Below are 19521 nucleotides of genomic sequence, written 5' to 3'. Positions count from 1 at the left end.
TCGGAGATGTTCTTCATTGAAGCATCTTGTCCTTACCCCAATCTCTGCGCTAAGCAAAGAGGCCTACTCCGGCATCATCGTGCCGTCGGAGAGCTCATCGGTGTCGACGTCCTTGACATCAGGACTACAAACATGTCTCCTTCGCTTCTCTGTGTGTGGCGACGCATGTTGGAGTAAGTTGCTCTTGTACGTGTCCATCGAGGACTTGGTGTGTGCCGCCACCTTGGTTAAAGGTGTTTCTATAATGCTACTTGTGCTTTATTAGTATAAATATAAATTAATTATAATAAAACCTCAACGACATCGAGGCCCATCTATGTCCGTGCCCGTAAACTGCCTGCGCTAATAGGAGGGAACGTGATGGGGTCTTCTTCCGTGTAAGGTGGGGGTTTCTGGGAGGTTGACCGGAGGTAGTAGTTTAAAGATTACTTTCGATGAGATGCATGGTGTGCTTGCTAGCTAGAACTACAACTAGAAGACGATAGGCTCTTGTTATCTTTGGTGGTGTCATCTTATATGTGCGTGTGTGTGTGTGTGGATGAGATCAACTTGTGTGTTTATGATCCCTCTTTACATCAAGATAACCCTTAATATGCAATCTATGCTTTATGTTAGGATAGATCCGTTAGATTAGATGGAAAACCCTAGTTAGTTTGCTGCCGATCCACGGATTGATAACCTTGGATGGAATACTCTAAGGGAAAAGCTACGATGATCCGTGTGCTTGCGGTTCGTAACTTGACGTGTTAACTGCCATCAACATCAGCTATACACAACGCGTTAGCCATTTTCCAAAATATATTTTACCGTCGTTCTAACCTTTCCAAACGAGACTAACCCATATGCATACAATGCAATTATTTTAGCAAAGTGGCGCTATAGAACTGTCAAGCAAATGAAATTGACCCCTATTGATAGTATGGCTATCTAGCCTATTAACCCGGTCAATTATCATCCACTAAGCACCTCTTGACCGGTAAAATAGAAAAGCCCTACCATATACCTTTACCTTGAGCTTTCCAATGCGAATTCATCCAAGCTATAACCACACTATCCATTGAAGATCAATTCATCTCCGGGACTAACCTATACGCATATCTCCAATGAAATTGTTAGTCCACAAACGTTGTCATTATTTACCAAAACCCAAATTAGGAGCCTAGATGCTTTCACGGGTGCTCATCGAGCGACGCCTAGCTTAGGGATGGCAGTTTTACCCATGGGTATGGTACCCGCAGGTACCCTACCCCGATGGGTAAGGGTACGGGTATGAAATTCTACTCAGGGGTAAGGGTACGGGTATGGAATTTTACCTAGGGGTACCCAACAGGTACCCGGATTAAAGAAGCCCATACAAATATTTGGTTGAAGCCCATATAAACCTGAGCACACCACCAGTTACCTAAGTCCTAACCTTATCCTCATGACCTCGTTCCTCACTTCCTCAGCAGCCACCAGTCCTCCAGTCCCCCGCCCGTCTCCTGTTGTCCTACCTCCACCAAGCACTTGCATAGTCACGTAAATAGTTGTGAATCTCGGCAAGCTAGAAAAGGGTTGTGTTGATCTTATGTGTGATAGTTTGAGAGTTGAGAATTTCAGGCTTATTTATGTCATTATGTGTGCGATTGTGAAGTTTGAGACTTATTTAGCTATCAAATTATTGTTGTACTCTTGGATATGAACTCATTGACATGTTTGTGTTCAATACCCGGTGGGCATGGGCACGAGTAAGAATTTTTACCCGTTACGTTTGGTGGGTACGGGTATAATAGAGATAAGTGGTTATGCTAACGGGTGGGTAAATGCTTTACCCGTACCCTACCCTACCCGTTGCCATCCGTAGCCTAGCTGTCTAGGGCATTGAATCCCAAGGGTAACAAATGCTTCAATTATCTCTTGCTATGAACTTATGAACTCAAGTGCTGAAGGATGAGTTTTGCTCACCTTCACTCAATCCAATCTCTCAACCCACATCACTTTTCTTCTCAAATCTCAAGCAAATGCAGAGAGGGTAGAGCAATTTTGGCCGTGTAAGAGTGTTCTTCGTTTTTACTATAGCTACAAATGAATGAAGGGGTGAGAGGGTGAGGGGGTATCAATACACGAGCTAAAATCCAACTGTTATGTACTATCATGATTCACAGCGGACCATGAAGGTTCCAGCATCCAACAGTACAACATTAAAAAATGACCCAACTTAAAGAAGCATGAAACCCTAGAGGTTCCGGACCTCCAACATACAGTGTTCAAAATGGACCCAAAGATGCACAAAACCCTGAAGGTTCTGGCCAAGAGAACAACAGGGATAGAGAACCTAGCCTCGAGGAATCCGACCTCCAGGCCTAGACAAAAGTTCTATGCCTGGAAGGGAGATCCAGGATAGAGAACCCTACCTAGAGGAATCCAACCTCTTGTCCTAGATAGAGGCTCCAGGCCTGGAAGAAACTTAGTATCTCAAGAACCCCATGCTCGTGATGTGTTTACGTGTCTCTCTCGTGTAAGCACTTGATTATATCACTTGAGCACCGAGACATAGACAAAGTTATCATAGTTACATCCTACATCATATGTATACTAAATATCAAATATTAACCACAATATCAACTACTCGAGCTTGTCATCACTTCTACAATTGGAATTCTTCTTCAATGTCACTTCACAAGGATTCCAACCATTTCTTTTCTCTTAAGCATATCCACCTTAAGCTAGTGACTTAGGGTCTTTCACATAATGTAATCAAGACTACCATATTCTCCAATCCTTAAGCCACTCCATTATATCCTTCAACACATATTTGATGTGTTGCGTCACTTCACTCACTAAGACTTAATTTGATCCTTTGAAATCCCCCCAGTAATACCCCCTTCACCCTAGTAAAGAATCCATGGCTCAAACCGTCGCTTGCCCAATCTTCGTTTAGTCCCTCATTGTTTAATCACTTGCTTGCATTGACTTCATCAAACCTTGACACTTTGAGTTTAGTCCTGCTTTGACATCAATAATCAATACACATTTGAAATCCATATCTCCAACTACTTATTCTTGATTCAGACTTGAATATTCCATGACTTGTTTGCAAGCTTCCACCTGGTGAGACCGACATAAAACCATGTCTCTTGATCATGCACGCTGGCTTGCCATTTCTACTCATGTAAGTCATTTCAATTTTGATATTCCATTGTTTACAAGCAATGCTTCCTTGGTGATAAAACTAGACGCAGATCTTTGTACCGACGCCATGAAGGCTGGAGAGCTACCGGAATGCTTCCGAGATACTGGCCGACGCGCAATCCATTTCCAGCGAGGCCTGTCTTGTGCTCCACTCTGCCGCTGCAACTGCAAGCACGCACATGTCTGATGTCTCTACCTCCCTACGCACAAGGCCCCTGTCAGCACTCCGTAATTGCTTGTGTTCCCTTAGTTCCATCGCGCGTCGATCAACTCACACCCAGAGCACCGCAAGCCACACTTTGCGTGATCAGCGCCCGATCAGCGCGGTCTTTCTCGACCATGCCTTGTTAGCAACACCCCGAAACACCTGGCCTAGCCGCGATTTTCCTTCCTTGGTAAACTTAAACCTATCGAGCAATGAGCCGCATCCACTTTGCAAGAGGAAGAGAAGGAACAGGAGGAACCGACACCTGGGATCGGAAGAAACCCGTCACGATCTTTTCTGGCAGGAAATTCAACGGTCACGCAGGCACTGAGGCACAGCATTGCTCGCACGAAACCGGAATTTTTGTTCTTCGGAACGAGTCCGCAGAGTCCGTCCAATTTCGATTTTCCATCGATGAAACCGAACTGCGTGGCCTGATGCAGGCCCCAGACGAACAGAGGCGGTTCCCCAACCTACCCGCCCCCGTGTTCCTCCCCCCACGTCTATCACACTGCTCGCTCGCGCAGTCTCGCCGTCCTTGTCGCTAGTCTTCTTCGTCTTCGTCAAGACGATCTCGCCGCCGCCTTCTCTTCTCCACCCTTCTCCGGTTCCAATCCATATCCTCGCCAAACCCCCAAACCCTACTTAAACTCCGCCTCTCGACTCTGCTCTGACCCGGACCCAACCAGAGGTGAAAGGGGGTATCGCGAAAATGCCCTCCACCTCCTGCCTCCTCCTCCCCCTGCTGCTGCTGCTGCTCGCGGCAGCAGCCGCCGCTGGCGGGGGCCTGTCGGCACACGAGGCGCTGTTCGACGCGTGGTGCGCGGAGCACGGCAAGGCCTACGCCACGCCCGAGGAGCGCGCCGCGCGGCTCGCCGTGTTCGCGGACAACGCGGCCTTCGTCGCGGCGCACAACGCCCGCGCCAACGCCGTCGGCGGGTCGCCCCCGTCCTACACGCTCGCGCTCAACGCCTTCGCGGACCTCACGCACGAGGAGTTCCGCGCCGCGCGCCTCGGCCGCCTCGCGGTCGGGCGGGTCGGGGCGACGCTCCGGAGCGCCGGCGCGCCCGTGTTCGGGGGACTCGACGGCGGCGTCGCCGCGGTGCCCGACGCGGTCGACTGGAGGAAGAAAGGGGCCGTCACCAAGGTCAAGAACCAGGGCAGCTGCGGTGAGCGAACCTGCCTCGATCTGCCTCTCTACGCTTGGATTGCTGTTCCCAAAACCCATCTGTTATTCACGTCAGATTTATTGCTCGATTGCGGATACTGTTGAACGAAGTACTAACACTAACATAGTGAGTTAAATATCTATATGGCCATTCCTAATGCTAGTCAGATTCGATTCCTAGAATCTGAGCTGAACAGTAAAAGGGAGTCGATGCTGATGCAAGCCGATTCTGTCATTAGGTGCAGTGAAACACTACGCATAATTGATCAGTTAGAAGTACGGAAAGTTCGCTTGCCTATGGTGAATTCGGTCACAACTTTGGTCTTTCACATCCTGTAGAAGCACAGAAACTTTTCTGTGCTTAGTGAGGTAACACCAGCTAGCCTTAAGCGTATAGGATTGTTGCGATGTACCAACTACAAGTTTCAAAGTTAGCCGGCAAGCTTTGCTATGCTTGGGATGGAACTGCAGAACTGAAACTAACCCTCTGTGAATCCGAGATCAAGAGTCACACCTCTAGTTTCGTATGAGATCGCGCTAAAAAAAATCATACGAGATTCTTCATCGTGGCCCAATGAGATGTTAAACTGAACTTCAATAGGTCTTGTGGCTATTTATGGTGTTTGCACTAAAGAACTGCTTATATCGATGGATTTTCTTGTTGTTGAAATAGATGTGTGTGTTTTGTTTTCAGAGCGCATTTGGTCTTTTTGGTATTCATAAGATTCTCTAAAGTACCAATGCTCATGTTTCCAGTAATTCAGTGTTCTAAGTTAGGATATGTTAGAGTGCCTGGGGTAAAAATTGGGAAGCGCAAATATAGACGACTGATGGGAGCCCTGTAAGAACCTTCTCAGATCTTATTCTACAATGTAGGGAGAAGTAGGATCAGACAAGTAGGAGTGATGCTTGGCACAAATTGGTCTGTTTCTGCATAATCTACCTTGTATCTAGTTTTTGTTTCAGCATTTACTGGTTTTATTTTATGATTGGAAAGTAGGGTTTCCCTTCCTGACTGCCTCAAAGAGAAAAGGTTTTGTTTCCTTCTGTTGAAGATGCCAGTTTACTACCAATTTCCAATCACTAATTGCACTGGTTCTGCAAGTAATTGTGTCTCTTTTGTTTTTCAGGAGCTTGTTGGAGCTTTTCAGCTACAGGTGCTATAGAAGGAATAAACAAAATCAAGACGGGCTCACTGGTCAGCCTTTCTGAACAGGAACTAATTGACTGTGACAGGTCATATAATAACGGCTGTGGTGGTGGCCTCATGGATTATGCTTTTAAGTTTGTGATTAAAAATGGTGGAATTGATACGGAGGATGATTATCCCTATCGTCAAGCAGACGGAACATGTAACAAGAACAAGGTAACGTGGGGTTGTAAAAAATTACCCTCACAAATTGTTTGGATGCCTTTTACCATGCCATGTTCATGTGTTACATTTACTTATATCACAGCTGAAAAGGCGGGTTGTGACAATTGATGGTTACTCTGATGTCCCTTCAAACAAAGAAAACTTGTTGCTCCAGGCTGTTGCCCAGCAACCAGTTAGTGTAGGAATATGTGGCAGTGCACGAGCATTTCAGCTATACTCTCAGGTACAGAGGCAGCATTTGGTTCCCCTCTCACTAACATGTGTTGCATAACAGTAACCATTTATTGTACTTTCCTTCTAATATTCTTATGCAGGGTATCTTTGATGGTCCATGTCCGACATCTCTTGATCATGCTGTGTTAATCGTGGGTTATGGTTCCGAAGGTGGCAAGGATTACTGGATTGTGAAAAATTCTTGGGGTGAAAGGTGGGGAATGAAGGGCTACATGCATATGCATCGAAACACTGGTGCTTCCAGTGGTATCTGCGGTATAAACATGATGCCATCATTTCCAACCAAAACAAGCCCGAATCCTCCTCCTTCACCAGGCCCTGGCCCAACCAAATGCAATCTGCTTACCTACTGTCCTGAAGGATCCACCTGTTGTTGCTCGTGGCGCGTCTTGGGCTTGTGCCTTTCTTGGAGCTGCTGCGGACTGGACAATGCAATTTGCTGCAAGGACAACCGTTACTGCTGCCCTCATGATTATCCTATTTGCGATACAGTTCGTGCCCAGTGCCTCAGGGTAAGTATGCTAGATATTTGCGGAGTTTTTTTGAACTTTTACCATGCTTGTGATTGGGGCCTGACCCGACTCTGAGTTATCGTTTGTTCTAATCTTTCTAAGTTAGTTCGGATCTTTATTTTATCACCTTTCATTTTCAGTTATGATACTTGTTGTTTTACCATGCATAATCATTTAAAACATTGTAGAAATTGACATTGTAACTGAAAATGACCTGTTACTATGTCAGGCCAATGGTAACTTTTCTGGTATTGAAGGAATCAAGAAGAAGCAGTCTTTCTCTAAAGTTCCCTCTTGGAATGGTTTGTTGGAACTGATGGATCAATGAACATAGAGTCATTATGGATGGAAGGTAAAGATTAAGTAAACTTGCTTTTATTTAGGTAGCATTGATATCTTTGACATTCGTATCTTAATGGATCCTAATCATTCACATATGCTGACTCCAACAATTTACAGATTCAAGCAAGCTCTTGTGCGAGCAGTAGGTCTAGGCTATGCTGGCTTCTTCAGGTGCCCTTCCATATTCCCGTATGCTCTTTCTCTACACTACACCCGCTGGGTTGCACTGAGATGCCCAGATTTGCTCTGTATTGGTGAACCATACTCTGGTGTGAAATTCCACGATTTGTACATGTCAGACTTGTATTAGCCTATGAATTTAGAGAGCCCCTGCGTGGATTATTTATACCGCAGTTTGGTGACCAGATAAATAAAGAAATAGTACTTGCCCGATGCTTTGTGGTTATGTTGTACAAGGATGCATCATGAGGAAAAACGTCAGCAAATGGAATTGTTGTGTAATACTAGGAGCTTATGCCATACATCGAGCTGCTCCTGTTGATGATCTGTTTTCTTTGGTGTCCGCATATAGGCCAAGTCTGTATCACTTGTGGGAATCTTGGAAACTTATTAAAATCAGATACTCTTGAGAAAGGATTCTCTAACCTGTGCAACTCCAACCGCGGTTGGCGGTCGCTGAGCATCACTTGACACCTCCCAAGCCCCGAGGGATCCATCTCCCAGCTACATGCTGTAATCCATTAGCAACGCTGAAATTCACGTGAAAATCGTGTAAAATTCAAAGCTCAAACCCCAAACAGACCATGGTTTTGACGCCATGGGTCTCCTCACTTCTCCAGTTTCGTTGCCTAGTTGGGGAAGCCGGCAGCCGGGAAGGGAATCAGCGGAAGCAAGGGGAAGTGAGGAACCATGCCATGATGCCAAGCCCCCCGCGTCGTTTTGCTCCACGCCACACGCCCGCTCCCGCGCCCGCACCGACGCCGCCGACGCGGCGGCGGCCGCAGGCATCGCATTCTCCCGTGGGGAGATATATTTATTCCGATCTCGATACGCCGCCGCTGGTGGCGCCAAACGCTGCGAACCCGCCCGCCCAGCCGCGAACCTGAGAGGCCGACGGTGGTGGCGTGGTGCGGCGGTGAGCGTGAAACGAGTGACGCGACCCTCCCCGATTCGGTCACGTCAGGCGTCGCGTCCGACGCTTCGCTTCGGGGGAGCGGCGCGCGCGCGCGCGCTGGTGGTGGTGGTTCGCTGCCTCTTCCAGTCTTCCCCGCGATTCCCCCACCGCCAACGCGCACACGAGTCGGGTGCGGTGCACTCCAGTTCATAAAGGTCAGGTATGGCGGAAAACGTGCTCCCCGCCAAATTCGTTTTCGCGTGGGCGGCGCTCGTGGCCGATACGGCATGGAACTCCGCGGCGCTTCGAGAGGTGAAGCAAACGAGAAGCACATTGCCGGATGGATTGAGTAACCTTTTCTATCGTTTCCTTTTCTTTTCTTTTTTTTTCTACTTTCTGTTCAGATTGATGAAATTTCATGATGCAGAACTGGGGTTCAGGAAATTGATTTCCATTTAGTCAGTGCGTCCACTGCTTGAAACGAAGTCAAGAGCCCAGTGAAAAAGTGCAAGGAAACGACCCCCTTCTCGAAGTTGGAATCAAGAACCCAACAAGTTAAATTTCTGCTAGTTGAGTTCCACCGCACACCCACAGACGCAGCACGCAGAATAACGCATTCTATTACAGGATTGATGTCATAAAATATGTGGCTTCTTTAATTTCCCATCGCTAGTTTTGCAGGGAATCATGCAAGGTCGGTGTGGCCTGGTATCGGAGATCAGTAAAAGGCGAATACGAGAGGCTGGAAAAAAGACTGATAATCGCATCACGGCCATGCTTCCTTTGTGCGTGAATTGGCTCCAGTAGGTCAGAGAATCGAGTTCCCTTGGTTGCTTTCAGGTCTCCTCTACCGTTAACGCTGGCACCTGTTTGTGGCCAGTGTGGTTCGGCCTTGGCATCCTTTGCTCTAGTCATCCTATAAATTGGCAGGTGTGTGCTTCTTCTTGTCTTAATAAGCCCACAACGCAGTAGCAGGTGGGCAGTAGTAGAAGGCATAAGCTCAGTTCTCTTACTCTCAAGTGTTTGAGCCTATTTGTGCAACAAAAAATGGTACATTCTTTTGTTTATTCATGAGCTTGTGTGAGCATATTTCTGTGTTTGCTTCCATGAGCATATGTGTGCGTGTCAACAATGAGTTAATCAACTTCTAAGCATGCATAGAACCTTCAGAAATGCCATCCTACAATTGGGCAGAATAGGGATCACAGCACATGACAAAACATTTGGTGTTTTCATTTGCCAATTTTGGAATTGGACACTTTTGGACCAATTGAGTTTCTTAGAAATCTTAGAATCTGGAAAATGACTTGCATTCGTTGCTACTTTTTCCTTCCCTGGAAAGGTTCGTCATAACTATATTTTTGCTTCACTGGTAACGAATTGAAAAGTTGAAAACGTAATGGTTTCATGATATATCGTAGAGGTTGTACCATTCAACTTCAGTTATCATGTTCTAACAAAAGTTTCCTGATTTATGTCTACTAGAGTATCAAAGCCATTAACGGGAAGAGCCCCATAGTGGTTGGGCCTTGGGGAGGGACAGGAGGATATCCTTGGGATGATGGTGTGTACTCGACAATACGCCAGATTGTGATCACCCATGGTGCAGCTATTGACTCTATAAGGATTGAGTATGATCTGAAAGGAAGATCAGTTTGGTCAGAGACTCACGGGGGTACTGATGGAAGCTCCCAAGCAGATAAGGTGTGGTTTACTGAACCCTCACTGAAGCATTTGTAGTTTTTCTAGTTTGATTGCAAAAGGACCCTACTAGAGATCTCTTTGATTGGTGGTATTAATTCTTAAAGGTATAAACATCCGTATAAAGTTTTGAATATCGATGAACTTTACTTGAAATTTGTTTGCCGTTTTGTTAACTGGTTTACTGAAGGTCCACCAAAATTATGCTCTGCAAGCCTAATTTGATCATTATTCTAGTTCAGACAAGTTCTTCTTCATTGATGCTGAAGTCCTTAGGTCTTATGTTTAACAAAATTCTTTATGTTTTATATAATCTGCAGGTGAAGCTAGATTTTCCAGATGAAGCCCTTGTGTCTGTAAGTGGACACTATGGATCAGTCTGTGGGACTCCAGTGATCATAAGGTCACTGACATTTCAGAGCAACAGTTCAAAGTATGGACCTTTTGGCACCGAAGATGGGACGCCTTTCTCACTTCCAGTGAGCAGTGGGAAGATCATTGGATTTCATGGAAGGTCTGGGTCATATCTCAACTCAATAGGCTTCTATCTGAAGCAAGTGCATTTTCCAAATCCATTGAATTCTCCCGCCACACCCAGAAGCCTCCCAAGTGAACACATTAGAAATGGATACAGCTTCACTGGGGATGATACTGGAGCTGACATGGTCCTTGCTGTGCGAGATAGAGGCGACAGCTATGCTGTTTATGCTAGCAATGAACCTAAGCAGCAGTATGTAAACCCATCACCGGACTACAGTGATGGAGCTGTCTGGAACAAGGTTTGGCAAACTAGCCTACCATATTTGCATTATGATGCCCATTCGCTATGTGCCTGATAATTGTACAACCATTAAATTCTGAAATAGTGAAATTCACCTTGCAGATGGTTTCTTTCCCTAGTTACTATGGAGATAAAGGAGCTGCAGCCATGAACAGCACTCACACTTATGGTCCCTGGGGTGGAAGTGGTGGCACCATCTTTGACGATGGTGTTTACACCGGTGTGTGGCAGATTAATTTGACACGTGCAGTGGGAATTTCTTCTATGAAGGTGCTGTATGATCGAAATGGGCAGGCAGTATGGGGTAACAAGCATGGATTCAGTGGAGGTGTTCCACCTGACAAGGTAAATGTGACTGCAGTACCGGTTCTTCGCTGAACAGTAACGTTTATTAAGTTTGGGTGATCTGAAACTTTTGTCTTGCAGATAGTATTCGATTTCCCGTCAGAGGTGTTAACTCATATAACCGGGTTCTTGGATTCAGCAATAATCATGGGCCCAACTGTGGTCAGATCGCTCACATTCCACACAAACAAGCGAACATACGGACCGTATGGGGATGAGAGTGGGACATACTTCTCCACAAGTTTTACCAATGGAAGGATAGTAGGATTTCATGGCAGGGAGGGGTGGTACATCGATGGCATTGGAGTTCATGTCCAGGAAGGCAAGGTAGCACCACAGCGATTTGTTAGCAGACCGACGACCCCTACTAGTCCATCACTGCATTACAACATGCTTGCTCAAGCGCAGAGTAATACATATACAAACGACGAGGTAACTAAAATTCTTGCAAGCATGAACTCCGAATCACGTTCTTGAAAAAGTACTGAACCATCAGCAGCATTTCTGCAGATGAGATAGCTGAAACAGACAATGACCGAGGCATTTGAACCACTCTGCAGGTTGCTTATGGCATGGTGAAAGAACCGGTTCCAATGGGACCAGGGCCATGGGGCGGGGAGGGAGGCCGGCCATGGGATGACGGCGTCTACACCGGGGTGAAACAAATCTACATTATGAGAGGCGCTTTCATCGGGTCGATTCAGGTCGAGTATGACCGGAGTGGCTACTCCGTCTGGTCTGCAAGGCATGGGAACAGCGGCCACATAACCCACAGGGTGAGTGCCATATCAAGTTCCTAGCACGCTCTGTCCATCCATCGGTCTTGCGAAGGCATGACATGATCAGTGCTTGCTGCCACATTTCTCAGTAGCATGACATCGTTTTCTCTGAATGCGTTTTGCAGGTGAAGCTGGACTACCCTCACGAGGTGCTGACGTGCGTGTACGGCTACTACAACACGAGCAGGGAGGACGGGCCCCGGGTCCTGAGGTCGCTGACGTTCGTCACCAACCGGGGCAAGTACGGGCCATTCGGCGATGAGTTCGGCGCCTACTTCTCGTCGGCGATGACGGAGGGGAAGGTGGTGGGATTCCACGGCCGGAGCGGGCAGCACCTGGACGCCATCGGCGTGCACATGCAGCACTGGCTCGGGGACAGGAGGCCTGCCCCCAAGTACGTGCTGTCCAAGTACCTCTTCTGATCGCCGGGCAGGGTCAAATACACATGTAGTTTCGGTTTATAAGAGATAATTTTTGGCCTTAGTTTGGAGGCTGCATTTGAGTTCATTCCCCTGTATTCAGGAAAGGCTATGAAATTGAAGACTGAAGAGATGTAATTGTCTGATTATTACCTTGTCTCTGTTGAATTTCAGTACGCCTTTTGTCAGTACTTCACTTAGTTTGAAAGTGCGCTGCTGCTTGTGACTGCAGAGGCAGGGCACTCCATCTGCCTGTCGAGTTATGCTACAGAAATTCATAAGCAGGATAGGATTTTTATAACGATATAAACGGTTCACTTGTAAACGCAGACCAAACATGCGAATTTTCCCCCAAAAAAATGTTAAAGCGTTTAGTAAACCAAAGTGCCAATACGGAATCTCAGATAAGAGAGTCCCATTTATCGTAAAAATTAATCTAGCTGAATGTGAGAATTTCATATCATGAACTATTTGCATTAGTATCCAATTCGTAAACCACGTGGATTAAAACAACACCTCATTCAAAAACTCCGCCATGCCACATCCATCCTATGAAGATATTGTCTACTCTTTCGAAAAGAACATATTCTCTACTCATTTAAATTTTCCTCGTCCGATGCTTTTGCTTCCGTCTATGGATTTGGAAAGTTCAGTATGGCATGATTCCTTTTAGGCCTCGTTTGGGTCCCTTCATTTTGAAGGAATTGGAATCTATTTAATGGAGTAGGCTAATTTATGTTGGAATGTAGCATTTCACAACTTTCCAAAGTTTAGATATAAGCCTATCTTAAATTCATGGGGTGGGAGATGGAAATTGATTCTATAGATTATGGTTATTAGAATGGAATTCAATTCTTATAGCACGCTCTTAGACTCGCTTCTCTATAGTAGAAGTGCAGCATATAAGTATCTCTCCCATATCACCAACTATAATATACAACTATATTCCACATACAATTATATTAGCTTAATTAATTTGTGTCTAAATTATGATTATTAGGATGGAATTCAATTCCAATGATCCAAACGGGACCTTAGGGTGATTTACAGTCGCAGAACAAGGGTTCAATCAACATCCAAATATCCAATGTCATATAAACTTTTCCATTACATATTTGCTTACCATTTAGTCTTCGCAACTACGACTGTGCAAAAGTGAGGACCGACGAAATTAGCAGCCACGAGAACTGAGAAATGCTAACGACGAGCTCATTTTATTTTTATTCTTGAATATATCACGTTTAAAATATATGCATTACTCCATTAAGATCGGAGATATTTTTTTAATTTATGATTTATTTTTCGGCAACGAGTGTGCAAACGATCCAAAAAGCAGCTAGGAAACACGCCAATGATCGTAGGCTATAAACAGCAGCCTGGCTGCCTGATCAAAGCCGACGAGCACCGACCGAGTCATCTCGTCTGACGCTTGTGCCACTGAAAAATCCAAAATGATGCCGCTTGGCCTGAGCACGCCCACCCAACCGTTCGTTCCTGATCGGACAGCGTTAGACGCCCCGGGAGTCTTCGGAACGTACTAGCCTGGACGGAGCCTCTGATCGTAATTCCCTCTGCGCGCAAGGGCATATTCGTCATGTGGCCCCCAAAGGATAAATTCGATTCCCCTAATGGGCAAATATCTATCGGAACGCGAGCCGAGGAGGAGAAGCCGAGAGGGAGACAGAACAACCGCGTCCGTCCAGTGTGTCCACCCCTCGCGTTAGAAACACAAGCGGTACGCGCGAGACAGAGATGGCGTCTTCGGGTGCTGAGGCGGCGCCGGCGCCGGCGCCGCCACCGGTGGGACCGGCGGAGGGCTCTGTGATTGCGATCCACAGCCTGGACGAGTGGAGCATCCAGATCGAGGAGGCCATCAGCAAAAACAAGCTGGTACCTGTTTCTTCTTTCTTTCTTTTTTCTGTTGCCGCGAGAAATTATGCTGGATCAGTCCGTACCTCTGTTCATGTTAGAATCCGTGCTGGGTAGATTGTGTATTCCGACTGGATTGTCTTGGTTTATGCCGATCTGTAAAATTTCGAACCCTAGGGTTTAGCTGGGGCTGTTTCCACCTGTACTTTTGGGCTAAAGTCTCTCCGTAATCTAGTTGTTTGGATGATTTGAGAAGCACTTTTGGGGTTTTTTTATTTCCCTATTTTGTTGTGGAGTTAGGGATTATTTATACCATAAAGATGAGTTTATCCCTGGAATAGCGTGTTCTATTTTAGAATATTATTAATCCGAACCTCGATGGTTCCGGTAGGTGGAAAATGTGATGACAGCAGATGGTAGGGCAGCAGCAGATATGGAAATAGTCAAATAGTAGCAGATACTGCAACAGAATATCTTTTGTGGGTGTTGCCCTCTTGTTTGAGGTTATTGTGCTGCGTCCTTCATTGCTTTTCTTTAAATGAAAAAAGCATTTTGGCTGCTGCATTGATGGCTGATCCCAGTTTCAGCTTCAAATTCATGTTTTGTAACTTATATCCTATTAGTGTTTTATAATATGGTTGATGTGCAGATGGCAATATGCCATAGCTTCTTTTACAACTGCTTCAACATTTTTTATGTGTCGTGTTGCTCTAGAAGTTCAGATTGGTACTTTACTGTTTTATAATCTACAAGAGATACATTTGTTACTCCCTTTGAGATGAAAGCATGCGCTTGTGTGAAATCATCCCTTGATTTTCTAATGCTTAAATTCTACCGCGATTGAATTGTTTATACTCATATCATAACGTGTTCAAGTTGTATAGTAAAACCGAGCATGTTAAAGTCTTAAGAACGCTAAACCATGATATCGGAGGAGACTTGTATACTGTTTAATAAAGAATTTGGCCAGATTGCTCATTTTGCCTCATTACGTAACAAATAATCTCAGTTTGTAATGCAAAATCAGGTAGGCCTTTCTTAATGTTGAATAGCAATGGTGTTATCACTTCTCAAACCATATTAACACGCTTTAGTTAAATGCATGCTAATATACTTTTCTTAACAATAGGTAGTGATCGACTTTACCGCATCATGGTGCCCGCCATGCCGCACCATCGCTCCAATTTTCGCTGAGATGGCCAAGAAGAACTCAAATGTTGTTTTCCTGAAGGTCGATGTTGATGAAATGAAGGTCGTAGAACTGCTATCATTCGTTGCAGATTAACATAATACAATTTACTTGTTTCTTCAGTTGTCTGCTTTCCTAACAAGGTCAATTTTCGAAGCAGGCCATTGCTGAGCAATTCAGTGTTGAGGCCATGCCAACCTTCCTGTTCATGAAGGAGGGCGAAGTCAAGGACAGGGTTGTCGGTGCAGCAAAGGATGAGCTGGCCGTGAAGCTTGAGCTCCATATGGCCCAGTAGACCAGTGATGTTATAATGAAGTATTTGCCTAAATAAGAAGACGCTTCAACTCAGAGAGAACTAGTGCCTCTATGATGTACTCGTATGTAGTATTGACTCCTATCCTACTCTTTATGCAGCTTGATCCAAGCTTGTGCTTTGCCTATCATGTCTCGTCTTTCAGCTGTCTCGTCTTTCAGCTGAGATGCTAGAATGGTAAATCAGCGTCAGAATCTTGGAAATTGTTTGACTATTGTAGTCATCTAGTTTTTGAGGTATTTGCCTATCAGCCACTGAAGTTTTTGTTTAGCCACAACGCGCTGGTTATTATGGGCTTTCAGATTTCTGAAAATGCGATGGTAATTGCAGTCATGTCTTCTCATGCCAGTACAGTATGCTTGCTCTCCCTGAGCACTCAAGTTTTTAGCTTTACAAAATCATGGTGCTGGTTTTGAGAATGGGTATCTGCTTTTTTGCACGTTCATCTCCAAACGTTGGTGATTGGGATTTATCCTTTTCTTCACCTGGCACCGCTTCATCGGTCCAAGCTTTGGAGCTTCTCCCCACCGCTCTAACAGCAAAGTGCATAGGCAAATTTACCAGCTGCTGACAACCTTGAAAAAGAATCCATTTCGAAAAAGAATGTATTCGATCTGTTTTTGGTATCTGACAGGTTTCTGAGGGAAGAAAGGTTTCTGCCAAATGTTTCTTGAAACTTTGGGGGAGATTCTTATCTTGCATCGAGTGCCACCGCCACAAGCCCTCTTAAGGCCACAACCCACAAAGAAGCCATGTTAGCATCTTGCAAATGGTGTGGACACCAATTCCATTCCTTTTCTTTTCTTCCTTGTTTTTGCTTCAATCCCCTTTCGTCTTCTTCCTTCATGGATCAAGGCTTTCAGTTTCCATGATCTGCTTCCGCCATTTCAAGAAGATCAGCCAGTCGGCTAGAGTTCGCCATGGAAGTGAGCCGCGCAGCCATACGTGGCATCAGGGAGAGCCTGAGCACGGTGCAGGGAAGCCTGCTTCGGCTGGAGGTGGTGGTGCTCCTGAGCGCGCTGATCCTCGCCGTCCTGGTGCTCTATGGCTCGGCGAACCGCCGGAGCAGCGACAAGCTGCTCCGCGGCGCCATGTGGATGGCCTACTCCATGTCCTACGTCGTGGTCTCCTACGCCGTCGGGATCATCCAGGACGGGCCCTTCCGTGGCGAGGCGTTCGTGCTCTGGGCGGCCGCGCTGCTCCTCATCCAGGCGAGCGCCTACTCGGCGCCCGTGCACAGCCGCCGCGACGTCGACCAGCGCAAGAAGCTGCTGCTGCAGCACGTCCTCCAGACGGGCCTCGTGCTCTGGCTCATCGCCAACGCCACCGGCCGCAACGCCAGCTACCGGGCCGCCATCTGGGCGTTCTGGGCGCTCAACGTGCTCAAGACGGCCGCCAAGATCGCCGAGATGATCGAGACCAGCCGCCCCGACATGTCCGTCAAGGTCGTCGCCGACTACATGGCCGTCGAAGAGGACTCCACCTCCGGCGACGATCAGCCGCCTGACCCCGCCACCATGCGAGGGTACAGGTACATCTTCCACGGCGAGGAGGTCATGGAGCCCGTCGTCCACGACGGCGTCCGCCACGCCCGGGATAACATGCTCTCCCAGAGCACCGACATGTCGGTCGTCACGATCGACCAGGTGTACCGGTGGATCGATGAGCAGCCGTACAGCGATTTCGAGAAGGACAGGGCCAGGGACTTCTGCCTCGCGTTCGCCCTGTTCAAGCTGCTGAAGCGGCGGTTCTACGGGTACGTTCCCGCGGAGGCCGGCTCCGACAAGGCGCGCGACCTTGTCCTGATCGGGCTCATCCACGCCGGCGCCACCGGCCCCGACGCCGCGTTCCGCGTCGTCGAGGCGGAGCTCGCCTTCCTCTACGACTTCTTCTACACCCGGAACATCGTGCTGTTGGGGGCCAGGACGTACATCTGCGTCGCCGTCGCCGTGGCGGGGCTGACCATGTGGACGGCCTTCTTCGGCACGCTGGGCCCCGGCTACCACCGCCCCCACCTCGGCGTGCGCGACCTCGACCGCGCCGTCACGGTGCTCGTCGTCGTGATCACCGCGGGGCTCGAGGTGTTCCAGGCGGTGGCCGGCTTCTCCTCCAACTGGAGGTACGTCAAGACGGTGTACCGGTGCGTGCGCGACGGCCGGCCGTGGTCGAAGCGGCGGCGGAGCCACCTCTGGTGGAAGGAGAGCATCACGCCGCCGACGACCCGGTACTGGGAGGAGAAGGCCGGCCAGTACGTGCTCCTGAAGCGGTTCCGCCACCGGCCATGGAACCTGCTCTCGTGGCTGACGCTCTACCTGGTGGAGCCGCGGCGGCAGGGCCAGAAGCGGGGCCGGAGGAAGCCGCTGCCGCCCGAGGTGAGGCGAGCCGTGCTCCTCTCGCTGAAGCATAGCCACTGCCAGCTCAGCAACGGCGTCAGGGCCCTGCGGAAGCATCATCTGCTGCCGCGCCTGGCGTGGGCGTGCAGGCTCCCCAGGCTCACCGACCAGATCCTGGCGTGGCACGTCGTGACCACGGCCTGCGAGTGGTATTACGACGGCGGCCGCCCGGCTGGCCGGGCCACCGCCGGCGACGAGCATCACAGGCTCACCGCGACGATGCTGTCCAACTACTGCGCCTACCTGGTGGCTTTCGTGCCGGAGATGCTGCCCGACCCGAGCAACAACGCCGAGCAGATCTTCGACTCGGCGGTGCAGCAGGCGGGGGACCACTTCGACGGCTGCACGACGGCGAGCGACATACTGCACAGGCTCGAGCAGATCGAGGCGGCAGAGCTGCCGTGCGTGCAGGAGGGCGGCACGTACGAGAGTGCAGGGAGCGCCACCGTGATCGAGCGGGCGGCGGTGCTGTGGGGGCAGCTCAAGTGGGCCGTGCCCTCCGACGCGCGGCGGTGGGAGGTGCTGGCGGAGTTCTGGACGGAGTTCCTGCTGTTCCTCGCGCCGTCGGACAACGTGGACATCCACGCCGAGATGCTCGGCGCGGGCGGCGAGTTCATGACGCAGCTCTGGGCGCTGCTGTCTCACGCTGGCGTCCTGGAGCGACCGCCGGTCATGCATCGGCAGGATGGGCTGAGTGGCATGCTTGATTTCCCGGGTCAGCGATACTGATACGGTACCTAGCTGTTAATCGACTACACAAGCATATTTCTTGACGGTACTGTAACAATTGCTGTCAAGCAATGCAACCATCACCCCACTGGCGTTTGAGTAAAATACATGGTTATTTTTCTAATAAAAAGTTAATTTGGAGTTTTGAGTCCCGAGATCAAACGGTTTCTACTTGAGTTTCGAAACATTCAACGTGAACTCGGTAATTTTGATTCCGAGACAATAACTCTCAACTAAACATTGACCTTCACCTTTGGTTGAAGTTAAATTGCATATGCATACCTTCTTGCTATATATTCCATCCATTTCCAAATTGTAGATCATTTTAACTTTTTCTAAGTATATTTTTTCTATGCACGTAGATACAGTGTATGTCTAGGTGCATAATTATATCTATGAATGTAGAAAAGCTAAAACGACCTACGATTTGAAATGGAAGAGGTACCAGGCAATGGATCAGCTACGGAAGAGTGATAAATCCAGCGTTGGCTTAAAAAAAGAACATGGAGAGATGGGTTGTAAGGTGTCAGTTACATCTTTGTGGTGGTTGTATAATTAAAGAATGGAATCTGGATGATGGAGAAAACACCTTTTTAGGGGACGTTTGGTTCCCTTTGCTTATTTTTAGCACGTGTCACATCGAATGTTTAGACACTAATTAGGAGTATTAAACGTAGACTATTTACAAAACCCATTACATAAGTGGAGGCTAAACGGCGAGACGAATCTATTAAGCCTAATTAATCCATCATTAGCAAATGTTTACTTTAGCAACACATTGTCAAATCATGAACTAATTAGGCTTAATAGATTCGTCTTGTGTTTAGCCTCCATTCATGTAATGGGTTTTGTAAATAGATTACGTTTTAATACTCCTAATTAGTATCTAAACATTCGATGTGACGCGTGCTAAAAAATAAC

General features: G+C 47.6%; 3 protein-coding genes and 1 long non-coding RNA gene across 4 annotated transcripts; 3 read left to right on the top strand and 1 right to left on the bottom strand.

The window, feature by feature from the left end:
* Nucleotides 1–3860: 3860 nt before the first annotated feature.
* LOC101776851 (jacalin-related lectin 3) lies at nucleotides 3861–12259 on the top strand. The gene is made up of 11 exons (XM_022825222.1): nucleotides 3861–4545; nucleotides 5675–5910; nucleotides 6002–6142; nucleotides 6234–6665; nucleotides 6895–6990; nucleotides 9568–9786; nucleotides 10104–10562; nucleotides 10667–10909; nucleotides 10991–11341; nucleotides 11470–11685; nucleotides 11814–12259. The coding sequence occupies exons 1-11, from the start codon at nucleotides 4089–4091 to the stop codon at nucleotides 12108–12110; spliced, it is 3147 nt and encodes a 1048-aa protein (XP_022680957.1). The 5' UTR covers nucleotides 3861–4088; the 3' UTR covers nucleotides 12111–12259.
* On the bottom strand, nucleotides 7446–8868 carry LOC111256675. The gene is made up of 2 exons (XR_002676850.1): nucleotides 7771–8868; nucleotides 7446–7691 (listed from the first exon to the last, which is right to left on the bottom strand). It is a non-coding gene; the product is annotated as an uncharacterized LOC111256675 (long non-coding RNA).
* Nucleotides 12260–13761: 1502 nt separating the features above from the next.
* LOC101776171 (thioredoxin H-type) lies at nucleotides 13762–15783 on the top strand. Its single transcript, XM_004961515.3, has 3 exons — nucleotides 13762–13997; nucleotides 15106–15228; nucleotides 15326–15783. The coding sequence occupies exons 1-3, from the start codon at nucleotides 13860–13862 to the stop codon at nucleotides 15458–15460; spliced, it is 396 nt and encodes a 131-aa protein (XP_004961572.1). The 5' UTR covers nucleotides 13762–13859; the 3' UTR covers nucleotides 15461–15783.
* A 615-nt stretch (nucleotides 15784–16398) lies between these two features.
* Nucleotides 16399–18600, top strand: LOC101772535. Its single transcript, XM_004963611.1, has one exon. The coding sequence runs from the start codon at nucleotides 16399–16401 to the stop codon at nucleotides 18598–18600; it is 2202 nt and encodes a 733-aa protein (XP_004963668.1).
* The last annotated feature ends 921 nt before the right edge of the window (nucleotides 18601–19521 follow it).

Source organism: Setaria italica, chromosome III (genome assembly GCF_000263155.2).
Source record: "Setaria italica strain Yugu1 chromosome III, Setaria_italica_v2.0, whole genome shotgun sequence".
NCBI classification, from domain to species: domain Eukaryota; kingdom Viridiplantae; phylum Streptophyta; class Magnoliopsida; order Poales; family Poaceae; genus Setaria; species Setaria italica.
Note: the sequence above shows the minus strand (reverse complement) of the source record. Positions and strands in the feature narration are given on the sequence as shown.